At 50.4% G+C, this 15,273-nt stretch overlaps 4 protein-coding genes across 4 annotated transcripts; 3 read left to right on the top strand and 1 right to left on the bottom strand.

Moving 5' to 3' along the window:
- Positions 1–3,249: 3,249 nt before the first annotated feature.
- Positions 3,250–3,699, bottom strand: N7539_004364 (uncharacterized protein; the record flags this gene model as incomplete). The annotated part of the gene is made up of 1 exon (XM_056933966.1): positions 3,250–3,699. The coding sequence occupies one exon, from the start codon at positions 3,697–3,699 to the stop codon at positions 3,250–3,252; it is 450 nt and encodes a 149-aa protein (XP_056791507.1).
- Positions 3,700–4,871: 1,172 nt separating this feature from the next.
- N7539_004363 (hydrogen/calcium exchanger domain-containing protein) lies at positions 4,872–6,946 on the top strand (the record flags this gene model as incomplete). The annotated part of the gene is made up of 5 exons (XM_056933965.1): positions 4,872–5,973; positions 6,046–6,581; positions 6,667–6,720; positions 6,786–6,874; positions 6,937–6,946. 5 exons carry the CDS (start codon positions 4,872–4,874, stop codon positions 6,944–6,946), a joined length of 1,791 nt encoding a protein of 596 aa, XP_056791506.1.
- Positions 6,947–9,860: 2,914 nt separating this feature from the next.
- N7539_004362 (type 1 glutamine amidotransferase) lies at positions 9,861–10,916 on the top strand (the record flags this gene model as incomplete). Its single annotated transcript, XM_056933964.1, has 1 exon — positions 9,861–10,916. One exon carries the CDS (start codon positions 9,861–9,863, stop codon positions 10,914–10,916), a length of 1,056 nt encoding a protein of 351 aa, XP_056791505.1.
- Positions 10,917–13,970: 3,054 nt separating this feature from the next.
- On the top strand, positions 13,971–14,398 carry N7539_004361 (uncharacterized protein; the record flags this gene model as incomplete). Its single annotated transcript, XM_056933963.1, has 2 exons — positions 13,971–14,115; positions 14,181–14,398. The coding sequence occupies 2 exons, from the start codon at positions 13,971–13,973 to the stop codon at positions 14,396–14,398; spliced, it is 363 nt and encodes a 120-aa protein (XP_056791504.1).
- Positions 14,399–15,273: the final 875 nt, after the last annotated feature.

The following is a 15,273-nucleotide window of genomic DNA, read 5'->3' as shown; positions in this document are numbered from 1 at the left end:
CGGGACCCAACCCTTTCCTTGTTTCAGAGACAGCGACTCCACCGACGTCCGCCCAGTTTGTGTATGGTTGTATGGATGTTCAGCTGTATACCGGAATACTGATGCTTGCTTGCTGACTGAACTTGGACTAGCCGTGCCGTGCCAGGTACCACCAGTCACCACCAGAAGCCCCTGAGTCCATATCAAAGCTTTCCGTGAGGACCGATTTGCGGTGGCCCTTGCAATACTTCGAACGAGATCCAAGACGGTGGATGAGTTGCAATTCTAATATACGAATATCAGCATCATGAGGTCTTCAGCTTGCGCCGGTCGTAATACTACAGTGAAGTGCTGAGCCGGACGACTGTTCACTTTTAGTGTTTGGGTCTGCCTCTGGTTTAAACTCACAAGCAGCGGGAGGTTGGCAAAGTTTGACGAGCCTTTTTTTTCCCCCTGCATTAGCGCCTTATGAAGAAGTTTATTCCGCTCCGAGTCACGGCAGGGTCTTCATTTGCCCCACCGCCAATGGTCATGTCACCTCAAAATTTGGAGGCTGATCGTCGGCAGAGAAGGCGTCAGATCTCGCCTTGTTCTTACAGTAGCGAGTAGCTAGTGACTAGCTACGAGCTACTGGTTAGTTCTACTGTGGATTGGAGGGCATGTATATCCTCGCGAGTTACCTTGCTTCCTGCCTTGGCTTACCTCAATACCAGAATATAGGTGGTATCTATGCGTAAATATTTAAATCCTTACCGTATCTTAGATCATCCTCTAATGGCTCAACTCGATCTTTCTATCGCGGGTTGAAATCGATTGATACCTCGCAATGATGGCACCTCCGGTGACAATCTAATCAAGTCAGGCCGATAGAAAGCTTGTCTTTAGTGCCGAGGATAATCTCATCCCATTGACCGCATCATAGTTTGATCCAGCTACTAAAGTGACATTCTTGGCAAGCTGGGCGTACGTCGGTCAGTCCGAGAATGTCTTGTTTGGGCGTAGATAATCAAAGACGATCGTGAGAGGGGAATATGCAGGTCTTCTAGCCTCTTCTTAAGAACGATCGATCATGTGATACTTGAGGTGAAGGGTCCCTTCCCCGAGACCAAGAAACTTGGCTCCAGACAGGTGACTATCCCCCAGCCTGTTCAGCATCAGGCCGTGGGATCTCAAACACGATGAAGAGGCATTGATGAGGAGACACAAGTCGCGTCAGCCCATCGGGCGCTGTCTCACGAAGAACAACTCAAGCTACGGTGGGTGAGGCGCACGTGAATTTCTGGACACTGCCATCGTGGAAACGCTAGTATGACCAAAACGAGTAGGTATGCATTCGGGTATACATGCGCTGGGCGCCTAGAGCAATGATGAGATCCAGTCGGTCATGGCAAGTAAGGTATATGATAGGTGGTAGGCTCTTCTGAACTGTCATCGGGTAGGAAGGGTTGTCAAAATCAGCCTCTTGCTCGAAAGACCATCGTTGGGATAAATGTGGACATTGCCTACGTTGTAGCAGCTTCCGTCTGAAGGCAGAACACACGTGCTCTCCTCAACTATGGCACTCTGCCATACACGCTGTTGGCTAGATAAGTGTCGCTGCTCGATCAAGTCACAAAGTTGGCATGAATTCAATGCTTCGCCTTCGTGGCAGACCAATTTAGCCCCTAACAGAATGATCAAAAACGGAATGGACACTACCCTAAATATGGCCTTCCACTTCCCTTCGCCTCGAGCTTGTCCGAACAACGCTGTCATGTTCCACTAGGTACGTCGGAAGCTATCTGCTTACTTCACAGGGAGAATCGCACCTCTCAGAGCGGGACCGACGAAATTCAAGCGGAGTTCAAGCGAAACTATCACCGCCCATAACCTTGGAGGTCGAGAGCAAGCCATCACGGAAGATCCCCGGACGCATCGCCAGGCGAGCGTGCCATTTCCTTTTCAGAATGCATAACCCCCACTGTTTTACTGCGCACCGCAGAATCCAAAGTCAGCCCTACGGGCCCTACGAGAGGCATCGTCACGGGTGGAGAACATCAGTGGCATTTATGCTGCACGAGAGGGTCATCTGAGGACTAAAACGAAAGCGCAGAAACGGGCGTCAAGATCAGACCCTCCACCCCGCTGTAGGCAACCACAATCACGGAGGAAGCCAAGAGATGGAAAGCTCAACTCGGATACATACAATGGATGAGCCGATCAGGACCCCTGGGACTGGGTGGGAAAAAAAAATACCTGGAGACCTCCCGAGCGCGATGCTTGAGGAGAGCGCCTACTACTGAGAAACTAATTGCCTACTCCTGCAATCGTGGCGAGTCTGGTTGCTCGTTCGACGCCCATCCCAGCCGACTGTTCGCGTTGAGCATTACGACCCCTTCAGACTTCGTCTCCAGGCGGAACGGTCATTACATGGATTTTTGATGAGTTCCCAATCCAGATTCTAGTCTCTCCGATCCCCCAAGTTGAACTATATTTTGTTACCCACCTCTCCTCGTGCTTCCGACTTGCACACTGATGAGTATGGCGAGTTCCAGGTCAGATGCGAGAGCTGATCTGCGATTGCCAGTGGCACTCCAAGGGCACGGAGGCCCCCTATTGAGGCCTGGTCATGCCTGGGAAAGATGGCGGAAAGATGGCGGAAAGATGGCAAAGTCGATCTGAGCCTCCGACACGCACGCCAGTCATACGCACATGTGCTGGCATATGTGGTTGAGCTGGACTCTAGGATGCGATAGCAAACTCGGTCTGCTGGTCGCTGCACTGAGGGCAGCTGCAGCCACCGACGCACTGGTATTGAGAAGACCTCACAATTTATCGGTCCTTAGACTTTGCAGTCGCCAGGATAAGCTGGCTTGCTCATCGTGACTGGGCAAGGACATCGCCTAAATTCACCATCAATCCGTATTGTTGAAAGTCCAGCCCGACCGCAAGACCGAGGGGGTGAGCATCCGCTGACGTCGATCTCGATGCAACTCACCGCCCCTGGTCAGCGAGATCCGAGCATTTGAGGCTGTGATCTGCACGCACAACAAGGTTGAGCATGGACGATAGACGTTGTCTGTCCTTGCTCCAGGCGAGAACTGAGGATACACTTTTGACTTCATCATCGGCAACGAGGATCGTCTTCGAGAGAGACTCCGATCGAGGGTCTTGATTGGGACACTGCCAAGAACGGAGAAGCATTTGCCGTTCTGAATTTGAGACGACGCCAACACGATGTTCCAGGATCTGATCCAATCATCCGCCCGCAAGACGCTCAGCCACTTTCCCTCACAATTCGAAGCGCGGTGGATCCAAGCCGAGCGGCCTCCGATGCTGTGCGACGAGTGTGCCGCACCAGTCACAAGTACTCGCAACCACAGGCGGTAGAGTCTCCAACTGGCCATCTTCGTCATCACGACGAATAACCGCACTCTGAAGTTGAAGATCTTTTCCCTGGAAACTGGGGATCAGCCTCGAGGAAGACTGTGAATCCAGATTGCTGCGGGCGTGCATGTCGCCAAGCAGCACAAGCTCACTAAGCACCCACCTACCCAGGGTTGAAGTCACCTCTGGAAGGCTTGCACGGCAGCGCGTTCCAGCCTGCAGGCCTTTCAGTTGCTGGGCACTACCCGTCTGTGGTGAACTGCTCACTCGGTGGCGGGTAGATTGGCGTATTTCGCTACGTTTCGGGCATCCACCCCCGCTGCTGAGTCCTAATCCGAGGCGCCAACTCATCATCGCGCCCACACGCAGTCGTCCATCACACCTGGCCGGATAATCGACCAGCATGGTCGTCATACCAGCCCAATTCAGTTCTTTCCTTGGGAGACACATACAGCTCTGAATATATCACACTTCGTGGCCGCTTTACTCTAGCTCAACCGAAATCGATTGTGTATGTACCGGTCGCATAATAGTCCACTTACAGTGTGGTACCATCGGAGCTTGTTTACCTAACAAAGCGTCCGCTTCTCCGCGCCAAGCCTATCCTAAACCGAGGAAGTCCTGGAATTGGGATCGCCCCTTTCCGTTCCACTACGAGGGTGGCTGTGTTTTGACGAGGAGTCATTGTGTCCCAAATCCTCGACCAAAGGTAGGCCCGGATTCCGTTCACGCTGAGCCCGTCCTTTGTCGTTGGTGTCGCACAATCGTTCCTCAAACTTACCCGTCGTTCATTATCATACCATCTGGATAGTATTCCTCCTGGCGAGATTACTTTCTTTACTCTGTTCCTGTCCACAATTGCCAATCCTCCATTCTTCGCTGTCGCGTGAGGGCCTGCATCTTGACAAGTCGCAACTTGATCATCAGCCGCGCGCCTCCCTTGCTTCGTCACCTTCGCTCGGATTTTCAAGTCTGAAAACCCACTTGCTCACTCAGATCCGACAGTTACAAAATATCAAGGCATTGCCACACAAACTCAAGCTTGCATTTTCTCCTTTCGACCCATATTTGCCCCTTTGGTGGCATCAAATTGCTGCGCCACAGCTACACTTGCGTTACCATTTGCCTCTGTGTACTGCAAAACAACTGGTAGCTCCTGGAAACGCTCCTATTCTCAGGTACGTGGCTACTCTTTGAAGACCTACCCCACGCAGCCGAGCCTCAGCACACACACGGGCTGTGGCTGGTGCATTCTTCACGCAGGGTCTATTCGAGCCTCGAAGAAGATACCTGTCCCGGTCTTTTGTTTGCACACTCCACATTCAAAGATGGACTTTAGACCTGGAGGCCTTTCTCTCGTCTTCAACGTTCTAACTCACCTCGATTCAACAGCTGCATTGTTTGTTTAGATTAAGTGACTCTCTGGTGGTTTTATACCCGGCTGCACATTGATCCCCATTCAAGTGATTCATCATAATGCGTGAGTATCTCACTCCCCCCTCAATGAGGATTTTTGGCGTCATCGGATGACCGGTATTCGGCTGTCGATCTCAGGCCTGACGGGCCAGTCTTCCTTGTCACCTTTGGCGACTTTGCTCACCGGTTTTCGCACAGATAAATATCGTCGCGAAGCTCGGCAACTCGCTTGGTATGATCAAGATGGCGAGCCGTCTTCTCACAACCCCTTCAAGAAGTTTCGTCGACGCCCTCAGCGAAGCAACTCCATGGAACTAGAAAACCAACTCGTCCACTCTCGAAGTATGGGAGATGTCAACCTTTCCCAGGACAGGCGTCGCCGTGCCGAGTTCAACGGTGATATCGAAGGCCCAGCCTATGCCGGCACCTTCCCACCCGTACCAACAGAGAGCTATGAGCCAGCGCCATCGAATCGGAGTGATGAACCGATCAATGACCTCGCAACGCTTTCAGCCACACGTGCTTTAGATCAGGAATCCATTGCTGAGAAGGACCAGAACGGAAACGAGGCCATCGAGTCCACGGCAGGTCAAACACGCCAGCGAAAGGGATTATTTGGAAAGTTCGGTCGCCACAAGCACGATGAAGAAACGCCCGCTAGCGAACCTGACGACGAAAAACCTGTTGATGGCCCCAAATTTACATTTGCAAGCCAGATCCGTGCAACCATCCTGAATTCATGGATCAATGTTCTGATCATCGCAGCTCCAGTTGGTATTGCCTTGTTTGCCGTGGGTGTGAATCCCATTGCTGTCTTTGTGGTGAACTTCATTGCTATCATTCCGCTGGCCGCAATGCTGAGCTATGCCACCGAGGAAATTGCCATGCGTACCGGCGAGACGATTGGAGGACTTTTGAACGCCTCGTTTGGTAATGCAGTCGAGTTGATTGTGGCCATCATTGCCTTGCAGAAGCGTAACGTGCTCATTGTGCAGACATCCTTGATTGGAAGTATGCTTTCGAACTTGTTGTTGGTCATGGGCATGTGCTTCTTCTTTGGCGGTGTCAACCGTGTTGAGCAGCATTTCAATGTTGTTGTTGCACAGACGGCGGCTAGTCTGTTGTCGCTGGCTGTGGCCAGTCTGATCATTCCTACCGCGTTCCATCAGTGGTCTGACAGCAAAACAGACAACACTGCTGCTGTGTCACGCGGTACGATTATCCGATCTTTCTCATGCGATATTACATCGGTTGTCGATCAATACTAATCGTCCTTGACCACAGGTACTGCTGTCCTTCTCCTCGTCACATACGGCTGCTATCTCTTCTTCCAGCTCAAATCACACATTGATATGTACAATGCGCCTTCCAAGAAGGTGGAGAAGCGCAATAAGAAGAGCGGTGATGCCAGTCGTGGCATTGCGCAGATCGGCAAAATGACTGCACGCCTGGGTGCCGGATCCGCCCAAGAGGTTAAAATGACCGATGGCGATGATGAGCCCGAAGAGCCGCAGCTGGCGCTCTGGGTCGCTATCTTGACGCTTGGCCTCTCCACCGCACTGGTTGCAGTATGCGCCGAGTTTATGGTTGATTCGATCGAGCCACTTACCGCGACTGGTGGCATTAGCGAGACCTTTGTCGGTTTGATTCTCCTCCCAATTGTTGGTAATGCTGCCGAGCACGCGACTGCCGTGACTGTGGCTTGCAAGGATAAGATGGACCTGGCTATCGGTGTCGCTGTTGGCTCAAGCATGCAGATTGCTTTGTTGGTTCTGCCATTCATTGTGGTCTTGGGTTGGTGTGAGGGTATCAATGATATGGTGAGTCAAACGTTGGAGGCCTAGCACGACCCACTACATGTCATTTTCCCTCAGTGGAAGCAAAGACTGACTAGGATGCTCACAGACCCTCAATTTTGACTCTTTCGAAATTATCCTGCTATTCGTTTCGGTTCTTCTGGTAAGATTGTCTCAATCATAGCACATGTCATCCGGGTTCTTGCTAAATCACTCTCCTTTGCGCAGGTCAACTATTTGATTGGAGATGGCAAGTCTCACTGGCTTGAAGGTATCCTCCTAATGATGATGTATCTGATCATTGCTCTCGCTGCTTGGTATGTTGATCTCGTTGAAACACTACATGACTCGTTCTTATTTGCTGACTTGGAGGGGACAGGTTCTTCTAACCGACTTCACACCTTCTTAACTACCTATTCTACATATACCTAATGTCGCTTCGTCTTTATCCGCGTTTCATTCGAGGCGTAGAACATATTCTGTTTTTCTCTTTCGTGTCGATTTGATCTTCCTCTTAAGGTTGCAATTCGTGTTCTTGACCTGGTTTCTATTGAATCAATATACCATCATATTGACGATCGCTACTTCTGTCCGACGTTCGGCCAATCTCTCGGTGGTCACATCCACCCAAGTTGTAAGACATTGGATTTGAAATATCGGGACCTGTGATTTACTGAATGCGGTTGGATTTGCCGATTCTGGGTTAGCGCCCGAATACGCCGTCACGTCACCTCCTCGTCCACAGCCTTGCAGCGATCAAAACAAGCACAGGCAAACAAGGGATCTTACCGCCTTGCTCTTCTTATCAGTCGCAAGTGCCTATTTTACCTACCTGCCTTCTCACTTCCTTCTTACTTCTCACCCTACCTTCTTACCCACCATGGATTTTCTTTAATCCACCTCGAACGACTCTCAGTCGTCAACTTCTGAACTCTTATATTCTGGATTCTCGTCAGTTGAATACGAATCTGAGGATTCTGTTGCGCAACTGGCGAAGGAAGTGAAGCAGCAGCCATTCACCACTAACGAGAGCTTATAAAAATCCTTGGAAGGCCGTCAACGAGCTCTTTAGTAAAACCAGACTCGGGATCAGTACCTCGTCTTTACGTCTGTCCCCCCGGCGCAATCTTCCAGACTGAGTGATGATCGGTCGCGGACAAGCAAGTACAGTCGATTCTTTTTTAATGCAGAAAAGGGAATCTTGATCACGAAAGTCATGCTAAATCCTGCGCACGAACTTGCAATAAGATCATTTGATTCGCTGATCTCCCTCGAGCTGCGTGCGATGAACGTCCATCGTGACGTGAGGCCTTTCAGTTCGACAACAGTTACGATTGGAAATTGGAAAAAGGAGGCTGACTGCTGCTGGGCTCCGGCTTCGATGAATGCAAGGCTGAGTTTTATAGTAGAAGTAGGATTGTCAGAGTCTACGCGAAAACTTGCTCTTAATGCGCGGAGTTGGCTTAAGACTGACTCCTTATCTGTGAAACTTGTGGTTACGATCAGTATTAAACGAGAAAATCCCGAGATCATCCTATACCGATAGGAACTTATTCCCCGAAGATATAGCGTCCTTATAAGGTTATCCTCTCTTTCAGCGCGTTATACTTCATTCCTTAAATTATCTCGAACGAATAACACGACATCAGTTACCGGAGAGTCCTACATAAATGGTATAACTAGGACTACCACACAGCTTGATCTACCCTTTGACAAGGTTGTTGACCGTCCTCCTCACCAGCCCCTGGAGAGAGACTTAGTGATACCCGAGCAAGAGCTGAGAAGTTTTGCCGAGGATATCTGGAGTGAGCAGAGTCTCCTATGAGTCGTCTCGATTTTGATATCTCACGTGTTTATGCTGATGACTATGCCATTTGTAACGTTACTTGACTACCGTGGGCCTCTGTATGATAATGTTACTGCTTTACCTGGGCCATCTTCCTCCCTTCCTTTATTTTCTCTCCCCGACCTTGTTGTCTTGGCTCGGAATGTACTTCATCAACAGGTCGAGCGGAATTGAAGAGGGACTGATGAATAAAGGGTAGATCGGATCGAACGACCTGGGGTCCGTGGATTGGGCGGACGTGTCGCCGCCCGGACGAGGTAGAGGGTTTGATGTTTCGGAACTTTATATAGAGATCCTCATTTAGTATGCAAGAAGGGTCACGGGGTATGAAGCGAATGGATTCCATGCCGTTCAGGCATGTCGTTTGCTTATTTATTCACTTTAGTCCCTTCTACCAAGACAGGACCTTGTCCCACCTATCTCAGAGATATTGGTTTTCTCGGTCCAACAAGATCTCAAGTAGGCAAGGATGATAGAATCAGTCCCACATACGGTGTGCGAAGTGATGGCCTCGACAGCTCTCGTAGAATGGGCGGAGCAGTGGCATTAGGGAGAGACGATCTCGTTATGCATACAATGGAATCATTTGTTCATGCGTTGAGGTTCATGGCTTGTCCACGTGACAAAAACGATCGACGCAGCTTCTTATTTGGTAACGACGGGGGGTACTTGCGTGGATAGACAGCGTTGAAACTCATGCGCACACCTTAGCGAGGGATGGAGACATCGGCGGGATGGTCAATAATAGGTCGGTGTCACCGTCGGGTCTTGCGTATCTACTATCAAGTACCTGCAGTACAGTGCGTGATGGTCGTTGGCATTGCATGTACTTCAGGATGGCTAGAGGCTAAACACGTTAGAATAAACATTCCGGAGCGTCGACCCTACCAACACACATAGCTGGCATTTTCCATAGCCATAACTGTCAGATAGCCTTTCGTTCGGCAAGTATCCCAAGGACGGAGCCGACTTAACTCGCGCGTTGGTTGTTGAACCTCGAACTTCCGACACACCTTGACGACTGCTGGTGCTGGACGGGATTCGACTGCCTTATTGAGACCGACGGGTCGTCTCCGCCATGTCATCCACCGGAGCCCCCACGGAAACTTCCTCGACTGGGCCCGAATCGGGTAATCGGATCCGGCGCCCAGCGTGGAGTCGATGGAGTAGCATGGATTCTGTGGCGCGTGGACTCTATGGAGAATACACCCCTCTTATCTAGTTCCCCTCCCGACAACGGCAGGTCATGCGGTCAGAAGCACGGTAATCACAGCAACCTTAAGCAGATAATGACCCGGAAAAAACATGTCTTTCCTCTTTCATCTTCTCCTTCCTCGGTGGTGGGGAGTGTTGATGTGTTCTCACCCTGATTGATCATCCAGACCTGACCCCCTGCGGCCGTCGTCTTTCACTTGCGCTATTACTGTGAATGCTGCGTAGTCATACTCACACATCCAATGGTCCACCATCAACACCATCAGATCCACGTCGCGGCCCTCGATTGTGAGGCACCATGCAACTCTGTGTACGTGAAAAGGGGTCTGTTTAGCTCGCAATTTCGAGTCCTCCTCCAAGCTGCCGCTGAGCGTCTCAACAAGAACGTCAGCAACCAGCTGCGACATGGCCCGATCAAGCTGCATGTCTCGGGGTTCGATGCCGTAGGGCGAACCCTACCACCACTTGATTGTCTTCGTACCGAACCGCGCACGTCGGCAGAGTCCACAGGCGGACCGTTCAGTCCCATTGATGCAATTGTCGTCAGCGGCTCGGCTGCTTCCGCATATGACCAGCTTCCCTGGATTGCCGAGCTGCTCTCATTCATCCAAACGGTATACACGCATTATCCACATGTGAAGCTGTTCGGATCCTGTTTTGGACATCAGATCATTGCCCAGGCGTTGTTGTCTACACCCACGAGCGATGTGCCCGCCACCCACACATTCAGCGTGCAACCTGCCTCGACAGGATTTGAGATGGGCATTCAGCCCATCAAGTTGGATCCCCAGTTCACAGAGTATTTTCCTCCTTTGGCCAAGGTTGCGGCCAAGGGCCCCTTCCGCATTCAATTGGTTCACATGGATCAAGTTCTTCCAACACCCCAAGCTCGGGATGCCGCCGTCTCTGCAGGTCGCCCATCGGTCAGTTTGCCAGCACCATGGCTGAATCTTGGAAGCAGCGCAGTATGTCCGATTCAAGGGCTGTACTATCCGGGTCGAGTTCTGACCTACCAAGGTCACTTTGAATTTGACACCTTTGTGAATGGCGAGTTGATGGTGGAGTTTGGTGCACATGCAGACTGGCCTGCGGAACAGATTGATCATTACGTGAAGCAAGTTCATGTTGCGCGAGTGCCGGGACAAGACGAGGATGACGATGATTCTAAAGCTGCAGCGGAGGCAGTCGTTTTGTTCTTTGCAGGGGAGAACTCAGAAGCTAGCAGAGCGAGTTCGCAAGAGATGCATGGTTTGATGACACCGCCGCTCGAGCAGCCAGAGGTCTTTGCAACCTCATAGTTCCGGTGTTCCCCCTGTGCTTCCCTTGAATATCATTCTTCATCTTTAGGTCTGGCGACGGGCAAATACCACATCTAGCAGCCGAGGCTGTGCTGCCTGCAATATGTCGAGCATTTCGTGTCGGAGAAACTCGGTTTTCGGCCTCTCACATTCATGGCATGTCGCCGTGCCCCTGATAATTGCGGTAAAGAAGCGTGCCTCCTGCCCCTCGGCAGTGGCGAGAGCTCAGCTCGCCCTCAAAAGTGAACTCTATATTTGAAATTCAATATCGAATGATACGCAGCAAGGAGGTGGAGGAAAGCATGTATTCCTTTGTCGCTGTCTCTCAGACGCCGTGAGACTGGCTGATCTCGTTTGATCCGACTCTTGGCGCAGTTGGTGCTCAGCGGAGTGAGAGAAGTGACGTGCTTTTTTCCTTTTCTTTTCAACTCGAGTGATAAGGCGTGACAGAATCGACAGATCAAAGCATTTGTTGCTTCCCAATATTGTCAGTCTGATGAGATGTATGTAATGGACAAGATGGTGTATAGGTACTGAACACGCAAGTACATGTCTCCCCCGATGGAAAAGACCGCTTCCAAGGTTGTGTGTCCCAGTAAGCCGCAGCTTTTGGCAGAAATGTATGCGATGTTCCCTTCTTGGCACGCACAAACTCGACAGCCAAGCATACCATGAATCAATCCAATGATTCGAGAGCCGACCGCCAACTCGTATCAGCCGGTCGCTGTCAATACTATGATCGTGTCGAAGGCAATGACAATCATTTTGGATGGGCTTTCACTCTGTAACCGCCAATCGAGGTCACATGCCAGGTGAGCTCAGCATGTTTCACCTAAGATAAGCACCGCCTGACTCGAGCTTCCAGGCGACACCGTAGAATGTGCATGATAGTAGAGGTAGTATTGCACGTGGCTTATCTGGCGTTGGAGTACTACTATCAGCAGATTCCTCTCCCCAACTGTTAACGCCAAGCATGTGCGCAGCAGAGAGCGCTAGCTGTGTGGAAATCAGGTACTAGTACTACTTGCAAGCAGGAGATATTACGAATATAGGATACATCGAGTCTGCCAGCCCGGAAGTACTGTACGGCGTATTGTATCGTGTATCTCAATACTCAATAGAGTCAATACAGTCAATCTAGAGTTTTACATTGCAACCCCACCACAAGCCCGCGACAGGTCGACGCTCCGCTGCCGTTTCGCGGGCATCTCTCTAGTCTCCACTGATGGAAGGATTGGGTTTTCTATTAGCGATAAGTGAGATTGCAGTTTGCACAGTCGGTTGCTTCGGAGATGCTCTGGTCGATGCAATGTTATCGAGGTGGTGTGTACTGTGTAGTACTGTAGCGCACGTGAAACACATCAATATACCGTGCTAGAGCGAGCTTCAAACAACTACAACTCTGTAGGAAACACGATATTGTACAACACGTACTCGTACTTCTCGTCCTGGCTTGAAAGGGTTTAAAACTGCAGTGCTGCCCGTCCTGCAGCCGGGTACTCGGTAGTCAGTACCTTGATGCTGCCTTTGGTAGCATGGCAGGTACAGTGGAATTTTTTCAATTCCGGGGCTACTGGCCACAGGCCGGTGCTACAGTTTCAGGTGAACGGGGCCGATGCTGGATCAATGTGTTGCACTGCGAGGAGTCTACTCTACACTCGGCCCTTCCCTTTTTGCCTTTTCTCCCTCTCTTCCCCTCATCTGGCTCATCTGGCTCATCTCTCTGGTCCATGGTCATATTAGCACTGTACAGCTGTACAGTTCCACAGCTGAAGAATCCCCCCCGTCTCCTGCACAACCATCCCCATCCGGCATGGCACCCTTGCCGAAGAGTCCGCTGGCCCAATGATGGCAGCGCCCGACGAAAAAGCTGCTCCTCCACTTTGGAGCTTGCCAGGCCAATCACGTTACTTTGGCGAAGTTGCTTCTCATCGGCATGTGCCCCGTGCCGGTGGAGTTGCGGTGCTGTTTGAACTTTTGGGGCTTGAATTTGTCTGCGGCAGTTGCAACTTTGCAAGGAGGAAACTAAAGTATTGAGGAGTATAGTCGTATCCTGGTAAATTGTTACTCGAGGAGTGAATAGATTACTACATAGTAAATACTGTAGCATGGTATGGTATCGCTTGGTTCGATAATACAAGTGCTGACCAATGAATGTATTACATAATTACAGTACTCTTCTGTCACCTTTTGCTCAAGTATTAGTGAAATTCATCCCGGACGATACAATTACAATGGGTATCACCCTATTTAAAGTTGGAGCTGAACGACCAAGATTAGCAACGATGACGAACGGTGGCTCTTGAAGGATGAGGTTCCGAAAATGATCACGAATTAGGTTACTGATTCAGTCAGTGGCTGCATGATTCACCAAGACATGTACAAGATACGATGAACTTGTGCTAATGGTCTCCGGTTGGTGATGGAAGGCTCGCGAGAAGGTTCATTCAGGTCTGCCTTACATACTCGGAGCTTAGAGTCTGTTCCCTCGACTGCCGTATTCCATTGTGTCTCGCTCTGCGGGCCAACGCTAAGATGGGTATAGCCTCGTAGTGGGTACATTGGTCCCAGGACATACTATGATGGCCACTTGGCCACACTAGTTTAGCGCTTGAAGTCCACTGCAGACTGAGCAGAGTATAGAGTCATGGATATATACTTAGTTATGGCTGTAACTCTGCACTAGTAACCGTCAGGTAGACACTGGACACAGGAGTGGATACACTGGATAGTGTGATCTTGCTGCAATGATGATAATGCATTGCCCGGGCACCACCGACGTCGATCATGTGGTTATGGTGATGCAACGCCATGTGCGTTGATCAGACAGATCGAGCACCGAGACATCGAGGCATGCAGATTGCAGAGGAACCCAGGTGCTCAGTTCCACAGCAGGGGTACAACCGCGTCGGCAGTGTAATGGCCTGCAACTGATGTACATTGTAGCCATACATACAGTATATACCTTTGTCGCTCTCTCGACTCTCGAGTGCACGGCGTACCCAAAAGAGCCGTATCAGCCTTTTTCTGCTGAGAAAAAGAGCAAGATTCGTCATGATCCCTAGCTTGACTCAGGTGACTGTAACTTCAGAATCCGATGTTCCCGTGGCCAAGCTCGGGCAAGCTGGGTATTACCATTCAGTATTGATGATGCGGTATCGAAAGCTTGCCGTCAGTACAGTACCGTATCGTCATCTTGGTAAGCTGGTAAGCTGGTAAGGCTGGTGCAGCTTGAGTCAATCCAATGCTCAACCAGCTCTCAAGAGGGCTCCGGTGGCGGTACCGAGTACAGTGGGTTTGCCACTGTGCGTAAGGGCTTTACACGCTCCAGAGCTTCTGGAATCTCTCTCGAGCTGTACTGTAGGAGACGAGGAGCTGGGGAGAGCTTCGGAGGGGCCGCTGATAGTGCCTATCGAACTATCGACTATCGATTATCGAGATCGCATCACCCCTCCGTTGTGCTTATCGAGGGCAGGGAATGATTGCGATGACGATAACGATAACTACAATGGAGCATTTATTATTCTACATCACTGCAGTTCTGCTTATATCCCAGTGTCCTTACAGATGGAAAATTCGGGAAAGAGGAAAGAAAAAGTTACACGATCAAGCTCAGCCAAGGCCATCGAAAAATTGGGGCCATGTATTTCGAAAGGAAAACACAAAAAGAAGAAATTCGAGTGACCTCTTCTGCTGAGGCAAATCGGAGACCATCCCACCCCCCCCCCCCCCCCAAAACCTCCCTTTTGGCCGGTGGAACACCGGCCTTGCCGAGGCATTTCTGGATGCAAATTCGATCATACGCACGGCACTGATCCTCAGTGCAGCGGCGAGTCGCGACGGGCACCGTACTGGGTACCTGGGTCCTGCCAGCCCAGGATGGCCCAAATTTAGATGGGACTGATCTCAAGGTGAGCAAGGTGTCAGGGCTGAGTTTCTTTTTACGCACGTATGGCCATGGTACATACATCATGCATGCGGCAGCGCCCCGTCCGAGCTAGGAGGCAACAAGGTCGAGCTGAAGACTTGGTTGATACTTTAGTCAGGGGAAGAGGAAGATGAGTGTAACCCGTCTCAATTCACTTACGTAGTGCTGTATCTCTGTTGCAGGTGTGTACAATGTATATAGATATTAACAGGTACTAAGCCTATATACCATGACTCAGGTATGTAATTTTCTACTTCTATCCTTACTTACTACCTTAAGTCATGCAACCTCACATGGAGGACCTGATTCTGTAAGCTTGTCCCTGTACGGTAAGTTGTACTAGAATGTAGAATACATCTGTAATTCGCAAGTTGGGCAACTGGCAAGTTACAACTGTAAAGTATCGAGACTTTGCCGTGTAATTACAAT

Source organism: Penicillium diatomitis (genome assembly GCF_028827545.1).
Source record: "Penicillium diatomitis strain IBT 30728 chromosome Unknown utg000004l_segment0_segment0, whole genome shotgun sequence".
Lineage (NCBI taxonomy): Eukaryota > Fungi > Ascomycota > Eurotiomycetes > Eurotiales > Aspergillaceae > Penicillium > Penicillium diatomitis.
The sequence above is the reverse complement of the archived record's forward strand: the minus strand, read 5'-3'. Positions and strand labels throughout refer to the sequence as shown.